The sequence below is a fragment of the Lissotriton helveticus genome, chromosome 4_2 (genome assembly GCF_964261635.1).
Source record: "Lissotriton helveticus chromosome 4_2, aLisHel1.1, whole genome shotgun sequence".
In the NCBI taxonomy this organism is placed as follows: Eukaryota; Metazoa; Chordata; class Amphibia; order Caudata; family Salamandridae; genus Lissotriton; species Lissotriton helveticus.
This window is the reverse complement of record NC_136064.1, coordinates 90,017,075-90,041,187: the sequence shown is the minus strand read 5'-3', so window position 1 is coordinate 90,041,187 and position 24,113 is coordinate 90,017,075. Positions and strand designations below refer to the sequence as shown.

General features: G+C 45.0%; 1 protein-coding gene across 2 annotated transcripts in view; it reads left to right on the top strand.

The window, feature by feature from the left end:
• Positions 1-24,113, top strand: part of LOC144752052 (phosphatidylinositol 3,4,5-trisphosphate 5-phosphatase 2-like) — a 598,959-nt gene that overhangs the window by 247,027 nt on the left and 327,819 nt on the right. For both annotated transcript variants that reach the window (XM_078640002.1, XM_078640003.1), the window contains exon 3: positions 1,101-1,164. In XM_078640002.1, coding sequence (XP_078496128.1) covers positions 1,101-1,164 — 64 coding nt within the window. The remainder of the gene's footprint in view (positions 1-1,100; positions 1,165-24,113) is intronic.

Sequence of the window (24,113 nt, the reverse complement as noted above, 5' to 3'; positions counted from 1 at the left end):
CGGCCGCTAAAGTGAAAGCGGACCATGCTGCAAATTAAATAATTAAAGAAGCGCGGCTGCTAAAGTGAAAGCGGACCGTGCTGCAAATTAAATAATTAAAGAAGCGCGGCTGCTATAGTGAATGCGGACCGTGCTGCAAATTAAATAAATAAAGAAGTGCTGCTGCTAAAGTGAATGCGGACCGTGCTGCAAATTAAATAAATAAAGAAGCGCGGCTCCTAAAGTGAATGCGGACCGTGCTGCAAATTAAATAAATAAAGAAACGCTGCTTTTATAATGAAGGTGGACCGCTGTGTAAGATAAATAAATAAGCAATGCCGCTAAAGTGAAAGCGGACCGCGCTGCAAATGAAATCATTAAAGAAGCGTGGCTGCTAAAGTGAAACAGATCGCGCTGAATAAATACATTAATAACAACAATGTAAAAGTGGAAGGTGACGTTGAGGGTGGTATAGGGGAAGACCATTAAAGAAAATCGTGCTCACCAACTAGACAAAGCAGACCGTGTAAGACCACAAGGAAAAAGTCCAGTCGTTATGGGAGGTTACAAATGCAGGCAATGCAGTACCAAGGAGGGCCTAGTAGGTCTATTCACGAATGAAAAGCAACAAATTTGAAAGAACTGTAGCAGGAGCCAATTGACAAGATGGATGGGAAATGGGCGGAGCTTTTCTTCCATGCTTCAATACAGCATGCTCCGCATCACAGCGCATGCGCTACCCAGGCTCCACCTAAAGACGTAAACGTACTTTAATTGCAGGTGACTTTTTCCTTTGTAATTCTACTGCGGAGCTGCACTGCCACCTACTGACACAAAGACAGGCTTACACGTGCTCTCTATGGGTCTGATCAGAATACAACTGGTACTACATAGATGCTTTCCTTTCTTTTTGTGAGTATATGGATGGATGGAACTGATTGGCAGAGCTGGGAAGGGGATGTCTGGGGAGAGGAGGAAAGCTGTGATCTTGGATACTTTGGTGTAAATGGTGCCTGGGAACACAGGGCTGCTTTTGCAACAACACTCAGGCTGGTTGCTTCTCTAGCTCACTGAAGCCTTCCCTGCTCTTGGCACTAATCTATGTCTCTGATTTCTCACAGGTTCCAGCGGCACGTCCACACTTACAGGATTCTCCCGGATGAGGAAGGGCTTCTTGCGGTACAGGTGGGTGCAAGCCAGGGGTCACTCACAGCCTGAACTAACCTCCTGTAACAGGTGTGGAGTGTCAACCACAACCTAGGCCACTCACATAGGCTGAGAGATGGCCCTGGAGTCCTGTCACTGGTGAAACATTCTAACTGCCTATCAGGATAACACAGGCACTCAAGATTGTTTGCAATAGTTGTGTTTTTTTGCCAGTAAATACCTGGACCAGATATTATCAATTTGTGCGCTGGCACAGTGCAAAGCGGAGCAAACAGCAGCAATAACCAATTTAAATCCATCTTGTGATAAAGGTTGTCCCTTTGAGAGCACCGCGCCGGGGACGACAGTAGTAGCAGTAAATCTGTAGTATTTTTATATAGTGTAAACTCAACCTGAAGGTTTTTGGAGAGCCTTACATGAGCACCAGTTACGCTACACAAGGACACATTCACGAGGAGATTAAGGGCCATATGTAGGTAGCCCAATTGCGATCGCAAATGCAGAAATTCACAGAATTTCAGCGTTTGCGATCGCAATTTGAGCAGTGTGCTATGTAGCATACAAAAACTCACACACAAAATAAGGAATCACAAAATTTGCGATTCCTTATTTTGCTAATGCATTTAAGGAATCCCAGATTGCGATTCCTTAAATGCAATGTAGGAAGCACCCAAGTTGTGCGATTTTGGCTTAAGGAATCTCAAATTACCACCAACTTCAGGTTGGTGGTAATTTGTGATTTCTTTGAAAAATTCACTTTTTTGCTTTTTAGGGCTCGGGGCGGAGCTCCGAGATCCTATTATTAAAGAAAAAAAAAAAAAGTTTCATTAGGGCTCGGGAAAGACACATTCCTTAGTGCGCGAGTTTTTTTTTCTTATCTGAATGGTGATTGGTCGTCGCGGTGCTGTTTTTGTAGTAGTCTTGATGCCATAGGGCATTAGGCGGCCATGTTGGCATTTTCTCTGCAGTTACGCGCACGCACGGCAGACTATTAATCTTAATTAGGAGCTGTCAGAGTGCCCGTGTAATGCAATCCAGATGGTCTGAGCGGTGAGCGCGTTCAATGTAAAACTATGTGAGGTCTAAAGCAGTCCCTTGTCCGAGCCTGACAGTTGTTTTGCAGGGGAGCACTTTTCGCATATATAATGGACAGTAAAATATTTAAGTGTTCTGAAACAGGCGTCTCAGTTTAGCGTTTGCTGGAGCACAAGCTATTGGACGGGATGATAAATCAGCGCTTGACGTGATGGGGTAATTGTACACAATCAGTTTAAAAGCTAGCAAATATTTAAGGGTTAGAGGTTAAATGTCAAAGCCACGGAGGAGCCTAGCTCGCGACCGAGATGGCCGCGCTTTAGCTCGGCTCCGTTCGCCCGCCTGTGTTTTTCACATTTATCCTGCATTTATCCTGCCCCGGGAAGCCCTCCTTGCTGTGTGGTACTACTACGACGCACTGCAGGCACTTACCACTTGTTCCGGTTGTCCTGGCTGCTGTGGGTCCGGTGCAGTGTCCCCGATCGTTCCCGGGACTCGAGAGCGGACTGGCCTGGTTCTTCGTCCCGGCTCCTGGGCCGGATGCAGCCTGCGGGCTTGCCCTTCGGGGCGCGCTGGAGGTGATTGGAGGGCCGCTGTTCGTGTGAGCCGGAGGTTCCTGGCTGAGAGACTCCTGTGTGGCAGCGGCCTTGGATGGTGACGCTGCCCTTCATTATTGGGGTTCCTCGTGTGTTCGGCTTCCTCCCCCTTTGTTCTCCGGTCCGGCCATTTTGTTCTTTGCCGCCCGGACTCGGAGAACGGGACTGGCGACATTGGAGGGCCGGCGAATCCCCTTCTTCTGGTGGCCCCCCTTCCTGTCCGGGGTGTTCTTCTGCCTGTCGACGGGACTTCATCTGCTTTAATGCCGCCCCGGCGGAGGTTGTTGGCCGCGCGGCCTGTTCGGGCTCTCAAGATGGCGACCAGCCCCATTTGTTTGGGCCGGGCCCAGACGAGCACTGGGGGCCCGCCGCAAGGCCCGGGTGTCGGATACTGTGAATGTTTTCCTGCACTTAAGGGGATCCTGACCATCCTGCTATCCTGGCGGCTATCGGTGGCCGCGCCACTCCTGGCTCTCGAGACGGTTCCTCACTACGGGCCTCCCGGGCCCCCGCGACCGGATGAGGCATCGATATCGCGGGGTGTGGCTGGTACTCTCCTGGCGGACTCGGCCCCGGCTGCCGCCCCGGAGGCGCGCGTCCTGATGGCGCCTTCTCCTCCTGTGCTGCCTCCTCTGCCCTTGGCCCGGGAGCCGGATTTTGTTTTGCCGGACTTTCATGATTCTCCTGGTCCCTCTCAATCACCACTGCCCGATGACGTCTCCTGTACCGGCCCGGATGGGTCGGCTTTTATGGATATATCCTTGGAACTGTGCCTGCATCGTTTGCTACATTCTGTGACTTTCCTGGATCTTCCATGCTTTTCTTCCTGTGACTTTTTTGGACTGCCGTTGGACTTTCCTGCTGCCTGCCTTCTGTTCTTTCTGGCAGGGTCCTCGTTGGATCGGACCCTTACTGCTTTGGATAAAAAGGGTCAGGGCTGATGAAAACTGGCTCCTATATGCGGTGGTTCATGAACGGTTTGGATGATCTCTGTGTCTTGATATGGTTCTGTGTAACTGTTTAGTGCTCCTGGACTTTGGCCTGATACTCTTTGGCTTCCCGAGGACTTGGACCCTTAACCCGGGCGGGTGGATGGGTGCATTTACTCCTGTCTTTGGCCCTCCCCCGTGTGTATGTTTGTATGTCTTTATTCCCTTCTTCCTTCCCTCCCTTTCCCCCCCCCCTCTTTTTTGTCTTCTAATTCCGACTTTTCTTGTTCCACTAAATTTCGGGTTCAACTTAGGGCGACAGGCACGCTGCGGGGGGGTAGGCCGTAGCCTTCTGCAGGGGTGCAGGGTGGGCTTAGGGGTGGGTGGGGGGGGTCTGTTTGTGTCGGGGGGTCTTTTTCCCCCCTTATTTTCCCTTTTTGTTCTATGGCTCTTGTGTATTCACTTTTTCGGGACTCTGTCACCTTGTATCTCCCCCGGGGGTATTCTGTCCTTCTTCCGGTGTGTGGCTGATTGTGGTTTGCTGCCTATTCTGGTATTATGTTGCTGTTACATCGCATGCCGGTTTTACTGTCCTGTTTTTCCCCCTGAGGATGCATGGTCTGGCGGGTGTTCCTTCTGTTGTCTTTTTCCCTCTTTCCCTTCCTCCTTTATGGAGGTGCCCCTTTTTCCGTTGGGGTGCGTATTGTATAGTCTTTGTGATGGGGCTTTTTGACCACGTCTTCTTTGTTTGGGTGGGGGCGGAGGTGAGTGTGCGCGATTGATTGTTGCCACTGTCGCTATTTGATGTTCTGATTCTGTTTTTGTCCTTTGCTCGATTTGATTATATGGCTTCATTTTTTACGTTGTGTTTATAAAATGGCGGCTTGCCGCGGTCCCTCCCTTGTATTCTCGTATACGGCCCGTTATTCTTTTGGTCCCCTCCCCGTGCTAGAAAACTTAACCTTTATTATCCTGCTCTTGCTGAACGCTCGATGGTCTTTCTTGTTTCACCAGTGCTCCTGATGTTATATCCTGTGCAGATCTTCCTTTCGTATGCTGGTTATTTGACCGTTCTGTTTCTGGCCAGCCCGTGGGGTTGTAGGCCAGTATTTGTGAGCTTTCATTGTCAATAAAGGTTTTCAAAAAAAAAAAAAAAAAAAAAAAAAATAAATGTCAAAGCCACATCACTCGTGCTCAGCGCTGTAGTGTATTGGGAATGACTGGTAATTGAGCCGCTAGGCATATTTCTCCGAAGGGAAATGCATTTGACAGCTAAAAGACAACACCAGGCTTTCCCACAAGTTGTAGTGGTTTACTACATTAAAAGCAGAACCGAGCAAGTAGGGCATCGGTGCCTCATGCGGGTTGACAGTGCAAATGTTTGCTACTACCATGCTAATTGCCACCCAGAGCACATTTGAGATTATTACTCATGTTTTGTCTTTTGAATAAACATTTCAGGCCTTCCGAGGGTGACTCACTTTGGGAACACGTAGGTTGAACCGTCACCACTCCTCCCACCCTTGTGAGCTACATACTTCATCGGACACTCTTTATTTGGAAGTAGTGTCTTTTCCTACCTGAGTTATAAAGCATCAATGAGAGTCACCTTGCATTGAAAGTACTTGAGTAGTGAGTAGTGAGTAGTGAGTGCAGAGTAGTGAGTGCAGAGTAGTGAGTGCAGAGTAGTGAGTGCAGAGTAGTGAGTAGAGAGTAGTGAGTAGAGTAGTGAATAGAGAGTAGTGAGTAGAGAGTAGTGAGTAGAGTAGTGAGTAGAGTAGTGAGTAGAGTAGTGAGTAGTGAGTAGAGTAGTGAGTAGAGTAGTGAGTAGTGAGTAGAGTAGTGAGTGCAGAGTAGTGAGTAGAGTAGTGAGTGCAGAGTAGTGAGTAGTGAGTGCAGAGTGAGTGTGCAGAGTAGTGAGTAGTGAGTGCAGAGTGAGTGTGCAGAGTAGTGAGTGCAGAGTAGTGAGTGCAGAGTAGTGAGTGCAGAGTAGTGAGTGCAGAGTAGTGAGTAGTGAGTGCAGAGTAGTGAGTGCAGAGTAGTGAGTAGTGAGTACAGAGTGAGTGTGCAGAGTAGTGAGTAGTGAGTGCAGAGTGAGTGTGCAGAGTAGTGAGTAGTGAGTGCAGAGTAGTGAGTGCAGAGTAGTGAGTGCAGAGTAGTGAGTGCAGAGTAGTGAGTAGTGAGTGCAGAGTAGTGAGTGCAGAGTAGTGAGTAGAGTAGTGAGTAGTGAGTGCAGAGTAGTGAGTAGTGAGTAGAGTAGTGAGTAGAGTAGTGAGTGCAGATTAGTGAGTAGTGAGTGCAGAGTAGTGAGTAATGAGTAGAGTAGTGAGTAGAGTAGAGAGTAGTGAGTAGAGTAGTGAGTGCAGAGTAGTGAGTAGTGAGTGCAGAGTAGTGAGTAGAGTAGTGAGTAGAGTAGTGAGTAGTGAGTAGTGAGTAGTGAGTAGTGAGTAATGAGTAGAGTAGTGAGTAGAGTAGTGAGTGGAGAGTAGTGAGTAGTGAGCAGAGTAGTGAGTAGAGTAGTGAGTAGAGTAGTGAGTAGTGAGTAGTGAGTGGTGAGTAGTGAGTAATGAGTAGAGTAGTGAGTAGAGTAGTGAGTGGAGAGTAGTGAGTAGTGAGCAGAGTAGTGAGTAGTGAGTGCAGAATAGTGAGTAGTGAGTAGTGAGTAGTGAGTAGAGTAGTGAGTAGTGAGTAGAGTAGTGAGTAGAGTAGTGAGTAGAGTAGTGAGTAGTGAGTAGAGTAGTGAGTAGTGAGTAGAGTAGTGAGTAGTTAGTAGAGTAGTGAGTAGAGTAGTGAGTAGTGAGTGCAGAGTAGTGAGTAGTGAGTGCAGAGTAGTGAGTAGTGAGTAGAGTAGTGAGTAGAGTAGTGAGTAGAGTAGTGAGGAGTGAGTAGAGTAGTGAGTAGAGTAGTGAGTAGAGTAGTGAGTAGAGTAGTGAGTAGTGAGGGCAGAGTAGTGAGTAGGGAGTAGAGTAGTGAGTAGAGTAGTGAGTAGAGTAGTGAGTGCAGATTAGTGAGTAGTGAGTGCAGAGTAGTGAGTAGTGAGTAGAGTAGTGAGTAGTGAGTGCAAAGTAGTGAGTAGTGAGTAGTGAGTAGTGAGTAGAGTAGAGTAGTGAGTAGAGTAGTGAGTAGAGTAGTGAGTAGTGAGTAGAGTAGTGAGTAGTGAGTGCAGAGTAGTGAGTAGAGAGTGCAGAGTAGTGAGTAGTGAGTGCAGAGTGAGTGTGCAGAGTAGTGAGTAGTGAGTGCAGAGTGAGTGTGCAGAGTAGTGAGTAGTGAGTAGAGTAGTGAGTAGTGAGTAGAGTAGTGAGTAGTGAGTAGAGTAGTGAGTAGAGTAGTGAGTAGAGTTGTGAGTAGTGAGTAGAGTAGTGAGTGCAGAGTAGTGAGTAGTGAGTAGAGTAGTGAGTAGAGTAGTGAGTGCAGAGTAGTGAGTAGAGTAGTGAGTAGTGAGTAGAGTAGTGAGTAGTGAGTGCAGAATAGTGAGTAGAGTAGTGAGTAGTGAGTAGAGTAGTGAGTAGTGAGTAGAGTAGTGAGTAGTGAGTAGAGTAGTGAGTAGAAAGTAGTGAGTAGAGTAGTGAGTAGTGAGTAGAGTAGTGAGTGGAGAGTAGTGAGTAGAGTAGTGAGTAGTGAGCAGAGTAGTGAGTAGTGAGTGCAGAGTAGTGAGTAGTGAGTAGAGAGTAGAGTAGTGAGTAGTGAGTAGAGTAGTGAGTGCAGAGTAGTGAGTAGTGAGTGCAGAGTGAGTGTGCAGAGTAGTGAGTAGTGAGTGCAGAGTGAGTGTGCAGAGTAGTGAGTGCAGAGTAGTGAGTGCAGAGTAGTGAGTGCAGAGTAGTGAGTGCAGAGTAGTGAGTAGTGAGTGCAGAGTAGTGAGTGCAGAGTAGTGAGTAGTGAGTACAGAGTGAGTGTGCAGAGTAGTGAGTAGTGAGTGCAGAGTGAGTGTGCAGAGTAGTGAGTAGTGAGTGCAGAGTAGTGAGTGCAGAGTAGTGAGTGCAGAGTAGTGAGTAGTGAGTGCAGAGTAGTGAGTGCAGAGTAGTGAGTAGAGTAGTGAGTAGTGAGTGCAGAGTAGTGAGTAGTGAGTAGAGTAGTGAGTAGAGTAGTGAGTGCAGATTAGTGAGTAGTGAGTGCAGAGTAGTGAGTAATGAGTAGAGTAGTGAGTAGAGTAGAGAGTAGTGAGTAGAGTAGTGAGTGCAGAGTAGTGAGTAGTGAGTGCAGAGTAGTGAGTAGAGTAGTGAGTAGAGTAGTGAGTAGTGAGTAGTGAGTAGTGAGTAGTGAGTAATGAGTAGAGTAGTGAGTAGAGTAGTGAGTGGAGAGTAGTGAGTAGTGAGCAGAGTAGTGAGTAGAGTAGTGAGTAGAGTAGTGAGTAGTGAGTAGTGAGTAGTGAGTAGTGAGTAATGAGTAGAGTAGTGAGTAGAGTAGTGAGTGGAGAGTAGTGAGTAGTGAGCAGAGTAGTGAGTAGTGAGTGCAGAGTAGTGAGTAGTGAGTAGTGAGTAGTGAGTAGAGTAGTGAGTAGTGAGTAGAGTAGTGAGTAGAGTAGTGAGTAGAGTAGTGAGTAGTGAGTAGAGTAGTGAGTAGTGAGTAGAGTAGTGAGTAGTTAGTAGAGTAGTGAGTAGAGTAGTGAGTAGTGAGTGCAGAGTAGTGAGTAGTGAGTGCAGAGTAGTGAGTAGTGAGTAGAGTAGTGAGTAGAGTAGTGAGTAGAGTAGTGAGGAGTGAGTAGAGTAGTGAGTAGAGTAGTGAGTAGAGTAGTGAGTAGAGTAGTGAGTAGTGAGGGCAGAGTAGTGAGTAGGGAGTAGAGTAGTGAGTAGAGTAGTGAGTAGAGTAGTGAGTGCAGATTAGTGAGTAGTGAGTGCAGAGTAGTGAGTAGTGAGTAGAGTAGTGAGTAGTGAGTGCAAAGTAGTGAGTAGTGAGTAGTGAGTAGTGAGTAGAGTAGAGTAGTGAGTAGAGTAGTGAGTAGAGTAGTGAGTAGTGAGTAGAGTAGTGAGTAGTGAGTGCAGAGTAGTGAGTAGAGAGTGCAGAGTAGTGAGTAGTGAGTGCAGAGTGAGTGTGCAGAGTAGTGAGTAGTGAGTGCAGAGTGAGTGTGCAGAGTAGTGAGTAGTGAGTAGAGTAGTGAGTAGTGAGTAGAGTAGTGAGTAGAGTAGTGAGTAGTGAGTAGAGTAGTGAGTAGAGTAGTGAGTAGAGTAGTGAGTAGTGAGTAGAGTAGTGAGTGCAGAGTAGTGAGTAGTGAGTAGAGTAGTGAGTAGAGTAGTGAGTGCAGAGTAGTGAGTAGAGTAGTGAGTAGTGAGTAGAGTAGTGAGTAGTGAGTGCAGAATAGTGAGTAGAGTAGTGAGTAGTGAGTAGAGTAGTGAGTAGTGAGTAGAGTAGTGAGTAGTGAGTAGAGTAGTGAGTAGAAAGTAGTGAGTAGAGTAGTGAGTAGTGAGTAGAGTAGTGAGTGGAGAGTAGTGAGTAGAGTAGTGAGTAGTGAGCAGAGTAGTGAGTAGTGAGTGCAGAGTAGTGAGTAGTGAGTAGAGAGTAGAGTAGTGAGTAGTGAGTAGAGTAGTGAGTAGAGTAGTGAGTAGAGTAGTGAGTAGAGTAGTTAGTAGTGAGGTGAGTAGTGAGTATAGTAGTGAGTAGTGAGTAGAGTAGTGAGTAGAGTAGTAGTGAGTAGTGAGTATAGTAGTGAGTAGAGTAGTAGTGAGTAGTGAGTATAGTAGTGAGTATAGTAGTGAGTAGAGTAGTGAGTAGAGTAGTGTAGTGAGTAGAGTAGTGAGTAGAGTAGTGGGTAGTGAGTAGTGAGTAGTGAGTGCAGAGTAGTGAGTAGAGTAGTGAGTAGTGAGTAGAGTAGTGAGTAGAGTAGTGAGTAGTGAGTAGAGTAGTGAGTAGTGAGTAGAGTAGTGAGTAGAGTAGTGAGTAGTGAGTAGAGTAGTGAGTAGTGAGTGCAGAGTAGTGAGTAGTGAGTAGAGTAGAGTAGTGAGTAGTGAGTAGAGTAGTGAGGTGAGTAGTGAGTAGTGAGTGCAGAGTAGTGAGTAGTGAGTAGAGTAGTGAGTAGAGTAGTGAGTAGTGAGTAGAGTAGTGAGTAGTGAGTAGAGTAGTGAGTAGAGTAGTGAGTAGTGAGTAGAGTAGTGAGTAGAGTAGTGAGTAGTGAGTAGAGTAGTGAGTAGTGAGTAGAGTAGTGAGTAGAGTAGTGAGTAGAGTAGTGAGTAGAGTAGTGAGTGCAGAGTAGTGAGTAGTGAGTAGAGTAGTGAGTAGAGTAGTGAGTGCAGAGTAGTGAGTAGAGTAGTGAGTAGTGAGTAGAGTAGTGAGTAGTGAGTGCAGAATAGTGAGTAGAGTAGTGAGTAGTGAGTAGAGTAGTGAGTAGAGTAGTGAGTAGTGAGTAGAGTAGTGAGTAGAAAGTAGTGAGTAGAGTAGTGAGTAGTGAGTAGAGTAGTGAGTGGAGAGTAGTGAGTAGTGAGTAGAGTAGTGAGTAGTGAGCAGAGTAGTGAGTAGTGAGTGCAGAGTAGTGAGTAGTGAGTAGAGAGTAGAGTAGTGAGTAGTGAGTAGAGTAGTGAGTAGAGTAGTGAGTAGAGTAGTGAGTAGGTAGTTAGTAGTGAGGTGAGTAGTGAGTAGAGTAGTGAGTAGTGAGTAGAGTAGTGAGTAGAGTAGTAGTGAGTAGTGAGTAGAGTAGTGAGTAGAGTAGTAGTGAGTAGTGAGTATAGTAGTGAGTATAGTAGTGAGTAGAGTAGTGAGTAGAGTAGTGTAGTGAGTAGAGTAGTGAGTAGAGTAGTGAGTAGAGTAGTGAGTTGAGTAGTGAGTAGTGAGTGCAGAGTAGTGAGTAGAGTAGTGAGTAGTGAGTAGAGTAGTGAGTAGTGAGTAGAGTAGTGAGTAGAGTAGTGAGTAGTGAGTGCAGAGTAGTGAGTAGTGAGTAGAGTAGTGAGTAGTGAGTAGAGTAGTGAGGTGAGTAGTGAGTAGTGAGTGCAGAGTAGTGAGTAGAGTAGTGAGTAGAGTAGTGAGTAGAGTAGTGAGTAGTGAGTGCAGAGTAGTGAGTAGAGTAGTGAGTAGAGTAGTGAGTAGTGAGTGCAGAGTAGTGAGTAGTGAGTAGAGTAGTGAGTTGTGAGTAGAGTAGTGAGTAAAGTAGTGAGGTGAGTAGAGTAGAGTAGTGAGTAAAGTAGTGAGTGCAGAGTAGTGAGTAGAGAAGTGAGTAGTGAGTAGTGAGTAGAGAAGTGAGTAGTGAGTAGAGTAGTGAGTAGAAAGTAGTGAGTAGAAAGTAGTGAGTAGAGTAGTGAGTAGAGTAGTGAGTGCAGAGTAGTGAGTAGTGAGTAGAGTAGTGAGTAGTGAGTAGAGTAGTGAGTAGAGTAGTGAGTAGTGAGTAGTGAGTAGTGAGTGCAGAGTAGTGAGTAGAGTAGTGAGTAGTGAGTAGTGAGTAGAGTAGTGAGTAGAGTAGTGAGTAGTGAGTGCAGAGTAGTGAGTAGTGAGTAGAGTAGAGTAGTGAGTAGTGAGTAGAGTAGTGAGGTGAGTAGTGAGTGCAGAGTAGTGAGTAGTGAGTAGAGTAGTGAGTAGTGAGTAGAGTAGTGAGTAGAGTAGTGAGTAGTGAGTGCAGAGTAGTGAGTAGTGAGTAGAGTAGTGAGTAGAGTAGTGAGTAGTGAGTAGTGAGTGCAGAGTAGTGAGTAGTGAGTAGAGTAGTGAGTAGTGAGTGCAGAGTAGTGAGTAGTGAGTAGAGAGTAGAGTAGTGAGTAGTGAGTAGAGTAGTGAGTAGAGTAGTGAGTAGAGTAGTGAGTAGAGTAGTTAGTAGTGAGGTGAGTAGTGAGTAGAGTAGTGAGTAGTGAGTAGAGTAGTGAGTGGAGAGTAGTGAGTAGTGAGTAGAGTAGTGAGTAGTGAGCAGAGTAGTGAGTAGTGAGTGCAGAGTAGTGAGTAGTGAGTAGAGAGTAGAGTAGTGAGTAGTGAGTAGAGTAGTGAGTAGAGTAGTGAGTAGAGTAGTGAGTAGAGTAGTTAGTAGTGAGGTGAGTAGTGAGTAGAGTATTGAGTAGTGAGTAGAGTAGTGAGTAGAGTAGTAGTGCGTAGTGAGTAGAGTAGTGAGTAGAGTAGTAGTGAGTATAGTAGTGAGTATAGTAGTGAGTAGAGTAGTGAGTAGAGTAGTGTAGTGAGTTGAGTAGTGAGTAGAGTAGTGAGTAGAGTAGTGAGTAGAGTAGTGAGTAGTGAGTGCAGAGTAGTGAGTAGTGAGTAGAGAAAAGTAGTGAGTAGTGAGTAGAGTAGTGAGGTGAGTAGTGAGTAGTGAGTGCAGAGTAGTGAGTAGTGAGTAGAGTAGTGAGTAGAGTAGTGAGTAGTGAGTAGAGTAGTGAGTAGTGAGTAGAGTAGTGAGTAGAGTAGTGAGTAGTGAGTAGAGTAGTGAGTAGAGTAGTGAGTAGAGTAGTGAGTAGTGAGTAGAGTAGTGAGTAGTGAGTAGAGTAGTGAGTAGAGTAGTGAGTAGAGTAGTGAGTAGAGTAGTGAGTGCAGAGTAGTGAGTAGTGAGTAGAGTAGTGAGTAGAGTAGTGAGTGCAGAGTAGTGAGTAGAGTAGTGAGTAGTGAGTAGAGTAGTGAGTAGTGAGTGCAGAATAGTGAGTAGAGTAGTGAGTAGTGAGTAGAGTAGTGAGTAGAGTAGTGAGTAGTGAGTAGAGTAGTGAGTAGAAAGTAGTGAGTAGAGTAGTGAGTAGTGAGTAGAGTAGTGAGTGGAGAGTAGTGAGTAGTGAGTAGAGTAGTGAGTAGTGAGCAGAGTAGTGAGTAGTGAGTGCAGAGTAGTGAGTAGTGAGTAGAGAGTAGAGTAGTGAGTAGTGAGTAGTGAGTAGAGTAGTGAGTAGTGAGTAGAGAGTAGAGTAGTGAGTAGTGAGTAGAGTAGTGAGTAGAGTAGTGAGTAGAGTAGTGAGTAGGTAGTTAGTAGTGAGGTGAGTAGTGAGTAGAGTAGTGAGTAGTGAGTAGAGTAGTGAGTAGAGTAGTAGTGAGTAGTGAGTAGAGTAGTGAGTAGAGTAGTAGTGAGTAGTGAGTATAGTAGTGAGTATAGTAGTGAGTAGAGTAGTGAGTAGAGTAGTGTAGTGAGTAGAGTAGTGAGTAGAGTAGTGAGTAGAGTAGTGAGTTGAGTAGTGAGTAGTGAGTGCAGAGTAGTGAGTAGAGTAGTGAGTAGTGAGTAGAGTAGTGAGTAGTGAGTAGAGTAGTGAGTAGAGTAGTGAGTAGTGAGTGCAGAGTAGTGAGTAGTGAGTAGAGTAGTGAGTAGTGAGTAGAGTAGTGAGGTGAGTAGTGAGTAGTGAGTGCAGAGTAGTGAGTAGAGTAGTGAGTAGAGTAGTGAGTAGAGTAGTGAGTAGTGAGTGCAGAGTAGTGAGTAGAGTAGTGAGTAGAGTAGTGAGTAGTGAGTGCAGAGTAGTGAGTAGTGAGTAGAGTAGTGAGTTGTGAGTAGAGTAGTGAGTAAAGTAGTGAGGTGAGTAGAGTAGAGTAGTGAGTAAAGTAGTGAGTGCAGAGTAGTGAGTAGAGAAGTGAGTAGTGAGTAGTGAGTAGAGAAGTGAGTAGTGAGTAGAGTAGTGAGTAGAAAGTAGTGAGTAGAAAGTAGTGAGTAGAGTAGTGAGTAGAGTAGTGAGTGCAGAGTAGTGAGTAGTGAGTAGAGTAGTGAGTAGTGAGTAGAGTAGTGAGTAGAGTAGTGAGTAGTGAGTAGTGAGTAGTGAGTGCAGAGTAGTGAGTAGAGTAGTGAGTAGTGAGTAGTGAGTAGAGTAGTGAGTAGAGTAGTGAGTAGTGAGTGCAGAGTAGTGAGTAGTGAGTAGAGTAGAGTAGTGAGTAGTGAGTAGAGTAGTGAGGTGAGTAGTGAGTGCAGAGTAGTGAGTAGTGAGTAGAGTAGTGAGTAGTGAGTAGAGTAGTGAGTAGAGTAGTGAGTAGTGAGTGCAGAGTAGTGAGTAGTGAGTAGAGTAGTGAGTAGAGTAGTGAGTAGTGAGTAGTGAGTGCAGAGTAGTGAGTAGTGAGTAGAGTAGTGAGTAGTGAGTGCAGAGTAGTGAGTAGTGAGTAGAGAGTAGAGTAGTGAGTAGTGAGTAGAGTAGTGAGTAGAGTAGTGAGTAGAGTAGTGAGTAGAGTAGTTAGTAGTGAGGTGAGTAGTGAGTAGAGTAGTGAGTAGTGAGTAGAGTAGTGAGTGGAGAGTAGTGAGTAGTGAGTAGAGTAGTGAGTAGTGAGCAGAGTAGTGAGTAGTGAGTGCAGAGTAGTGAGTAGTGAGTAGAGAGTAGAGTAGTGAGTAGTGAGTAGAGTAGTGAGTAGAGTAGTGAGTAGAGTAGTGAGTAGAGTAGTTAGTAGTGAGGTGAGTAGTGAGTAGAGTATTGAGTAGTGAGTAGAGTAGTGAGTAGAGTAGTAGTGCGTAGTGAGTAGAGTAGTGAGTAGAGTAGTAGTGAGTATAGTAGTGAGTATAGTAGTGAGTAGAGTAGTGAGTAGAGTAGTGTAGTGAGTTGAGTAGTGAGTAGAGTAGTGAGTAGAGTAGTGAGTTGAGTAGTGAGTAGTGAGTGCAGAGTAGTGAGTAGAGTAGTGAGTAGTGAGTAGAGTAGTGAGTAGAGTAGTGAGTAGAGTAGTGAGTAGTGAGTGCAGAGTAGTGAGTAGTGAGTAGAGTAGTGAGTAGAGTAGTGAGGTGAGTAGTGAGTAGTGAGTGCAGAGTAGTGAGTAGAGTAGTGAGTAGTGAGTAGAGTAGTGAGTAGAGTAGTGAGTAGTGAGTGCAGAGTAGTGAGTAGAGTAGTGAGTAGAGTAGTGAGTAGTGAGTGCAGAGTAGTGAGTAGTGAGTAGAGTAGTGAGTTGTGAGTAGAGTAGTGAGTAGAGTAGTGAGGTGAGTAGAGTAGAGTAGTGAGTAAAGTAGTGAGTGCAGAGTAGTGAGTAGAGAAGTGAGTAGTGAGTAGTGAGTAGAGAAGTGAGTAGTGAGTAGAGTAGTGAGTAGAAAGTAGTGAGTAGAAAGTAGTGAGTAGAGTAGTGAGTAGAGTAGTGAGTGCAGAGTAGTGAGTAGTGAGTAGAGTAGTGAGTAGTGAGTAGAGTAGTGAGTAGAGTAGTGAGTAGTGAGTAGAGTAGTGAGTAGAGTAGTGAGTAGAGTAGTGAGTAGTGAGTAGTGAGTAGTGAGTGCAGAGTAGTGAGTAGAGTAGTGAGTAGTGAGTAGAGTAGTGAGTAGAGTAGTGAGTAGTGAGTGCAGAGTAGTGAGTAGTGAGTAGAGTAGAGTAGTGAGTAGTGAGTAGAGTAGTGAGGTGAGTAGTGAGTGCAGAGTAGTGAGTAGTGAGTAGAGTAGTGAGTAGTGAGTAGAGTAGTGAGTAGAGTAGTGAGTAGTGAGTGCAGAGTAGTGAGTAGAGTAGTGAGTAGAGTAGTGAGTAGTGAGTGCAGAGTAGTGAGTAGTGAGTAGAGTAGTGAGTAGTGAGTAGAGTAGTGAGTAGAGTAGTGAGGTGAGTAGAGTAGTGAGTAAAGTAGTGAGTGCAGAGTAGTGAGTAGAGAAGTGAGTAGTGAGTAGAGTAGTGAGTAGTGAGTAGAGTAGTGAGTAGAAAGTAGTGAGTAGAGTAGTGAGTAGAGTAGTGAGTGCAGAGTAGTGAGTAGAGTAGTGAGTAGTGAGTAGAGTAGTGAGTAGAGTAGTGAGTAGTGGGTAGAGTAGTGAGTAGAGTAGTGAGTAGAGTAGTGAGTAGGATAGTGAGTAGAGTAGTGATATAGTGATATAGTGTGGTATATAAATAAATAATACCGGATCTAGGTTTTACTGGACATAGTAATAACAGATAGCTCAATAAATAAGAGTCAAGATTCGAGGTAGTAGGAGTTTGCAGGTTTAACACAGCATAAAGGACAGGAACAGGACAACCTGCACGGGAACAGGATGGCAGCGCTGCCGGGGGCAGGATCAGAATCGGCGTAACATTTAATAACAGTGCATAAATATATATACTAAAGCAGTTACATTACAATGAATACAGTAGGCGGAGCAGTGGGTGTGGTCAATAGCAGTCGCGAAAGATAAGGCATAAAAGTGGGTGTAACAGGGGCGTATACATAGACATGTGATGTAAACGTAACAGAATATGTCATAAATGGGGCGGAAACATGGAGGGGGCTACCTAAGGAGCCGGGACCTCTAACCTAATGGTGCGCGCAAACTGACAATGACGTGTTACTAGGAGAAGCTGGGGGCTATGAACTCTGTGCTAGGAGCAGAGACTGAAGTCTGGAGAGTCAGGGCGACATGTACCTAAACAGTATCTAGTATCTGATGTTTAGAGAACATGTTGATAGAATCCAAAAGTTATCGGGGTAAAGGCTAACGGACTCTAAGACTGGAGCATGCATTATTCTACATGTAGTGCGTGATGAAGAATATTAAATGACCATTAAATGCAGTATTTCTCTTACATGGAGACGTAAAGGCTAGACAATGACGGAAACTATTGATGCGATTCAGTAGCTTAGGAATGCAGAGAAGGAGGGCTGGACTGATAACTAGAATCATAACATACTCTTGGCAGACTCAGAGGCAGAGCCAGGCTGAGCCGGGCACTGCGAGGCAGGATGTAAGTGAAGGGTCGAGGATACAGGTGGGGGCTGTATCGCTCCTCAGCGAGGACTCAGAAGACAGGAGCTGAATCTGGTGTCCGGGCCCTTTTGAGGCCTAGAAACGGGGACTTTACAATGAAATAACGTGCACACTGAGAAACGTGGCAACGTAACTTTACATAGGCCTGATACTCGTAGCTTTCACGAGAACTGGAAACTGGTATATTAATGATGGACACAACTGTAATTGCGTCTTTAATCAAACATGGGGGATACATATGCATATTTAATCATGCACACATAACATAAGATGGAGGACACGTAGGGACACAGAACATGGCAAAATTTACTTTTCCACATTCCCTCCTTGTCACTACGTTTCCATCAGGAAACATCAATATTCATGATACCATCTATCATTTCATACAGTATCATTTGCTCGTCTCGAATTTTCTTGGAACGGGATTTAGAACGGGACTTGGGACTAGGAATACAAGAGGTAGCACAAATGCCACAAATCGCAGGGCCACATTGTATACAGAGGCAGCAACTGAATATGATCGCTACTGCAATACCCAGAAATGACAATACTTTCCATCCCCAGGCGGAAATTATATTCCAGAACCAACCGGACCATGTCCAGGTGCCTGGATCTTGTTGTAACATATGGGCAATTTTATGGAGTCTGGTTATAGCTGAATAAACAGACGGCGCGTTATTAGGAATGAAAATGCAGCAACTAGATCCGATGACTCTACATGCCCCGCCCCTATCGGCCAGTATGACGTCAAGGACGAGACGATTCTGGAGCACGACAATTCTCATAAAGGATTGTTCTTCGGTTAAGTTACCTAGAGCAGAAGTAGTCTCGATCACTACTGCTTCAAGTGTTCTGGTTAATCTACGTATCAGTTTACTATTCACAACAGTACCTAAGTAGGGGAAGACACCTTTATTGATATCTATGTATTGTTCTAGAGCAGTTTCAGTATAATCGACAATCGGGAGGTTTCTCTTGTGTCTAGTATGTACTAGGTGGGAATTCCTATGATAGTCAGGTGGGGCTAGGAAAACTGGTGGCAGTAGGAAGGCAATGTAACATGTACCATCCCAATCAAGGGGCAGACGAACATATGCGGTCTGACCACAAACAAAATAAGAATGACGTGAAGCTTTGAAAATAGATTTCCCACTGTCACTATACTTGACGATAGTAGTACAATCACTATGGCCTACATGTACGGAACCATTCTTTCGGACACATAATTCGCCTTTAACTGGTAGTACTGACATAGCAGGTAAGTCTGGAGTAGTATCAGACTGAACATTCAGGACCATGAAATTCGAAGAATAATTACCTAAATTATAAACTTCATTCTCTAGATCTAACCCTGTTCTGTGGGGAAGACCTTGCTTGTCTGGAAAACATGTACTGTTAAGAAAAGACATATCTGTTGAGGATGACGTTAACGTGGACCATGCTCCACACGAACCATTATGTGAAAATGGATAAGGAAAGAGTGGCAGAACTCCCTTCGGTGTCTGGAAAGGGGGGAGTCGACCACACACCCAACAATTTGTGGCATTGCTGGTCTGGTGTGAATAATGTAACATGCGGATAAAGGAGTTATTACGCATAGCAAGACGATAAGAAAGTTCATGAGGAGGCAGATCACTAAACGTGTGCTCTACTGTAACATTAACAGACTTATTTACATGAGAAACTGGAAAATACAAATAAAATGCATAACTGGTGCAGGAAATCATAATGCTAAAATATAGCAGAAAACATAAAATAATAGTGCAATTTCTAGAGTTCTCACTAACTCTCTCTCTGTGGGGGTCTATTATATACATGTCAGAAACCGGTCTAACCGTTTCACCTAGGGGAGGACTTAGACAATCAAACTGGCTGACTTATTTTACTAGACCTTAGTTTAAGCTTATACTCCTGCTGCGGAGTTTTCTCTAACAGGGAAGGGTTCGTAGCAATGTCTTTTGCGGGACAGTCCTTAAGAATAGTACTTTGGCAGTCTTTAAGATCCTCGGAAATGTTCTTTGAAACAGGCTTTAGTCCAAAAAATCTTTTCACATGTGACAAGTGGACCCAGCCCTTCCTGCCTTCCAGCTTGACGGCAGTACGGGTGGCCAGGAGGACCTGTCGGGGTTCCTTCCAGCGAGGCTCCAGCGGACTTGAACGATCAAAATTCCGGACAAGAACCATGGATCCGGGAACGATTTCATGCGGTGCCACCTCGGTATTGTCTGGAAAGGCGGCAGCAACCTGTGAACGACAAGAGTTGAGGGCAGACATCAAGGAAGCTAGGTAATCTGTCAGCATATTACTTGAAACATCGGTAATACTTCGAGGTCTAGGTGTACCCCACATGTTAGGGGGGCGGCCGAATACGACTTCATAAGGGGACAGACCTGATCTGGAATGTGCGACCATGCGCATATAAAACAGAGCAACTGGCAGAGCTACTAGCCAGTCCACACCTTTCTCTTTACAAATCTTGGCAATACGGATTTTCAGGGTCTGATTATGTCTCTCTACTAGACCGGCTGCTTCTGGATGGCGTACACAATGGAACTTCCACTGGTACCCTAACAACAGGGAAATATGTTTCATAAGCTCGGATGAGAATGGCTGGCCGTTATCAGAATATACGACTCTAGGGAGTCCATAACGGGGGAAGAATTCACGAACCAACTGCTTAGCAGTGGTCGCGGCTGTGTAATCTGGGACTGGATATGCTTCTGTCCATCTGGACAAAGCGCATACAACTACAAGGACATACTTGAAACCTCGACATCGCTCCATCTGAATATAATCCATCTGGAGGACTTCAAAAGGGTGGTCAGGGGGCTGGAATCCACCTTGTTCCACCGGAACACTTTTACCTGGATTAAACTGACAACATATCATACAGGTACGGACTTTCTGCTTGGCTGCAGCTCGTAAATGCTTGTTGAACCAAATGTTCTGGATACTGTCTAACATAGCTTTTTCTCCTAAATGTGCTGGACTATGTGCGGTATTGATAATGACTTGAACCATAGAGTCGGGGAGAAACCATGTGGCTTTACCCTTCGTTACCCATCCCTGATCTGTCTGGACCCCTCCTTGTTCGGACCATTTCTTGATTTCATCGGGAGTAGCATGTAACTGAATATCTATGACATCTTGAGTAGGGTCCTTAACTGTCATACATGTAGTCTGTTCTAGAGTGGATGTCGGTGTCTTGTTAACTGGAATGTCCTGTGTCTGTGCTGTAAGCTTGGCTGTGCGATCTGCTAGATCATTACCTTGGGAAATAGTGTCAGTAACTTTCGTATGTGCTTTGCATTTCATGATAGCAATGGATGTCGGTAAGTGTATGGCATCTAACAGAGCTTGAATAAGGAGACCATGCTGAATCTTGGTTCCATGAGAAGTCATGAAACCTCTCTCCTGCCAGAGCACTCCGAAGTCGTGTACAACTCCGAATGCGTAACGTGAATCTGTGTAAACATTAACTTTCAGGTTCTTGGCGTGTATGCAGGCTTGTGTCAGAGCAACTAGCTCTGCTGCTTGAGCAGACAGGGTGTCAATACGGTGTGTTTCAATAACTTCAGTGTCAGTAGTCACTGCATACGCGGCTACTAGTTCTCCTGTACTCGTTCTCATACATGAACCATCCACATAAAGTGTCAGGTCGGGATCTGGTAATGGAATATCTGTCAGATCTTGTCTTGGCTTTGTCATAATGTTAACTACTTCCACACAGTCGTGTGTGGCAGGATTTGAAGTAACTGACGGTAACAGTGTTGCAGGATTTAGAACGTTGCAGCGTCTGATTTCTATGTGTGGCTGGAACAGTGTCAGTTCATAACCTGTTAAACGTGCAATTGTCAAGTGCTGAGTCTGTGTTCGGTTTAAAAGAACTTCCACGGAGTGTGGAACTTGTACTGTCAAGGAATGTCCTAATACTATGGAATCACTTTGTCTGATAGCTAGAGCTGTGGCTGCAACTGACTTGAGGCACGCAGGCAGAGCCTGGGCTACAGGATCTAGTGTGCTCGAAAAATAAGCACAGGGCTTGTATTGTCCTGCTTGATCTTGTGTGAGAACAGATAATGCTGTACCTTCACGTTCAGTGACGAAAAGTGTAAAAGGCTTACTGTAGTTCGGTGTAGCTAGAACTGGAGCTTGGCATAAAGCTTTCTTTAACTCATTGAAACTAAGTGTATGTTCAGATGTCCAAGGGAGGACAGTCGATACGGCTGCCTCCAGTGTCGTTAACTGTATCAGTGGCTTGGCTAGAAATGCATACTGAGGAATCCATTGTCTGCAGTAAGAAGTGAGGCCGATAAAAGCACGTACCTCCTTCTGGGTCTTGGGCTGAGGAAGACTCGCTATTAGCTGGATACGGTCAGGTGTCAACTGCCTACCCCTCTTGGACAGTAAGTGGCCTAAATAGATCACTTGCTGGACACAGAATTGAAGCTTAGAAGGGGACACCTTGTGCCCCATCTCTGCTAAGAAGTACAAGACTGTAAGGGATGCTCGCTCGCATGCACGTTCAGAACGGGCTGTGATCAGTAGATCATCGACATACTGGAGCAGGGCAGTGTCAGTTGGCATGTGAATATTGTCTAGTTGTCTCTTAAGTGCTTGACTGTAAATACTAGGACTTTCTGTGAAACCTTGAGGAGCTCGTGTGAACATATAGCTCCTTCCATTTAAACAAAATCCGAAAAGAAACTGGCTGTCTGGATGAATGGGGACACTAAAAAATGCGTTCTTGAGGTCTATGACTGAAAAAAATGAGGCTTCAGAATCAATGGCTGTCAATAGGGAAGAGATATCTGGGACAACTGGGTACTGGGGAATAATACATTTGTTAAGCTCTCGTAGGTCAATCACTAATCGATATACTGGGGGTGCATTTGGATCAGTACGTTTCATGACTGGAATGATCGGAGAATTACATACATTGGAGTCAGTTTCTACAACTACTCCTTGAGCGATGAGCTCGTCAATAATTTTGGATAAGGCTGCTACAGCCTCAGGTGGCAATCTGTACTGTCTGATTCGTGGTAACACTACACCTGACTTGAGAGTCACACGATGGGGTGTGATTTGCATATAACCTACATCAGTTGGACCTTGCGCCCATAGATGCTGCGGAACATTAGACAATCTCGGATCAAAATCTCGTAATACATAGTGACCCTTGAAGTCACGTAGAAACAGGCGTATTCCCTCTGGGGAACAGCAAATAACTGCACCTAATTCTTTCAGTGTCTTAATGCCTAACAGATTTTCTGGACATGACTTCGTAAGTAACAGATCAGTAGTGCGGGACAATGGACCTACTTCTAGAGTAACTGGCTTAGATATCTCGTTTACAATAGGCTTTCCTGAAAATCCAAGGGAAACATTTCTAGAGCCTGAGAGCGGAGCCCCTGGAACTTCGGCGTGACTGATGGTGGTCCTACTTGCCCCTGTATCAATCAGAAACTTTCTGTCTTTCCCTAGTACTTGACTATGGACATAGGGACCCTCTTGATCTACAGGTATCTCGATGAGAGGCAAGCCTACCTCCCTCTCTAGGCTGTTTCATGAATATGGCTGATACTCTGGATACTCGGATTGTGCATACTGGTACATCTGCTGTGTAACATGCTGTGTTGCAGCAATAGGCTGCGGTGCTGGAACTGTCTGTTGTGCATTCTGTGGCTGAGAAGTCTGTGAAACTTGTTCTTGTCTAGGCGGACGTGGTCTTTCTTTAGTCTTACCAGTGGCTATATTATGTTTCAGAACTGCACACTCGTTTATAAAATGACCTGGCTGTTTACAATAATTGCATGTCCCTTTAACGGGAACTGCAGGATGACTGGCTTGATTCGGACCCCTCTTCTGACTGTCTTGAGGAACAGATTGTGCAACTAGTACTTTCATTTTCGTGTCTTTCATACGTTTTCTTTCATGATCTTGCTCTTCTCTGATTCTATTCTGGTGATACTGAAGCATCTGTAACATCTGGGACGGGGTATTAGCTTGCCAGGTACTTTCGACTTTCAAAACTCGATTCTTCACTTGTGGACTTGAATTCTCGACTAATTTAGTAACAAAAAGATGAGGGTATGACTCGCTACTTGTCTTGAGGCCACTGTTTATACTAAAGCATTTCTCGAATCTAGAATAAAAATCACTAGTGTCTTCGTCTTGTTTCTGTTTACAGGCTGAGATTGCATCCCAGTCTTCCTTTTTAGTGGCTAATAATCTTGGCAAAACTTGTATTAACAATTCTGGTAATTCTTTACATTTTTCTCCTAGACCGGTACCTGGTACTCGTAACTTATCTTCAGCTTCTAGAACTGCCCAATCGATCTTTTTCTCTCCCACCTCCCAATCTTTTTCCTTGAGTTTTTCGTATACCCCTGCGGGCAACAGGACTTTTAACATTTTAATTATATCTGGATACGTGTATTCTCCCATACGGAGCATGTCTTTTAATTCTCGGTGGAACCCTGCTGGATCTTTGTCATGACAGGGAATTAATTTCTTCATCTCTAAGAGTTCCATCTTTGTAATCGGGGTGTAAACAAACACTCGTTGCATTTCACCATCTGTTGTCCTGACTGGGTGTACTTCTCGTAACGGATTCTGTCTATCTATGTAAAAGGGTTTACTTTCTGGGGGTGAGACATGAACAAAATGCGGGTTCAAAAACGTTCTATATTTGTGACGCTGTTCTAGAATGACACTAATTAAATCGGTACCTAAACCTTTCCATCTATACTGGAGTAACTCGTTCAGGACATCGTGTAACGGACCTGGATCAGAATGTTGACCCTCATACAGAGTAATGAGGTGTTGGATCATATACATACCCACCAGTCGCTGCTCGGCTGGGGGCAATTTCAGGAACATTTGTGCCACTATTTCATCTGGAAAAGTGGTAGAATCAGTAATCCATCGGACTGCTGATCGGGCTAGTTCTTGTTCATGCATAGTACTTAACTCACTATAACCGATTCGTGATTTCAGAATGTGATCGGTAGCTTGAAATACTTGTTCTAGAGAACCTTGTTCTGGTGCTGGATGAGGAACAGTTTTCTTGTAGTCTAGACGTGACTGTCGGTCTGGAAATCTAGATTTTCCTACATACGCTATTCTAGTGGGATTCTCGTCCTCTACCTCTTCAGTAGAAGAGTCATTTTCTTTCTCGCTTACTTGTGCTGCTTTACGTTGTTCATGTAACTTTATTATTTCTTTACGAATTCTCTTGTACATACTCTCTATACTACTGATAGTCTTGTGCTTACCCTCGGCTATATTATCACTCCACCTTGTCAGGATTCTCATTTCGGCCGGATCTTTAGTTGGGTAATCTTGTTCTCTTATTAGACAATTAATCAGAAACTTTAATATCATGAGCTGGATCTCAGCTTTCCTTTGGGACATGGCTTCACCAATACTTTCTGGATCATCCCCTGTACGGATGAAACGATATATTCTGTCTAGATCTCCTTTCATATCTGGTAGGGTGTCCAAATACCCGGTCACCCGTCTTACACGGATGGAATATATTACTGTACTATCATCACCTGCAACTGGATCATAGCGGCATTCAGTGAGAGCTCGTCGGATGTCTGCAACGGACTTAAATTTGGGCGTACGCTGTAACGCACATTCATGTAACTCGGCCAACGTTCTACGTTGGTGTGGTGGCGGGGTACCAGGAGGACCTCCTCCTGCGGCCCCTAAACTGGAATCGTCGACTGATACTCTTCGTACTAGCGTGGCGGGAAATTGTAATGTAGGCTGGACCGGGGGTACCGTAGCAGGTACTGCAAGAGGTGCCCCGGTGTCTGGAGGAGCTAGATTTACATTATTTACAGGGACTGGCGGAACAGGATTCGCATATTCTGGGACTGTGTCGTCCAAATAGGACGAGATGAAAATATCAGC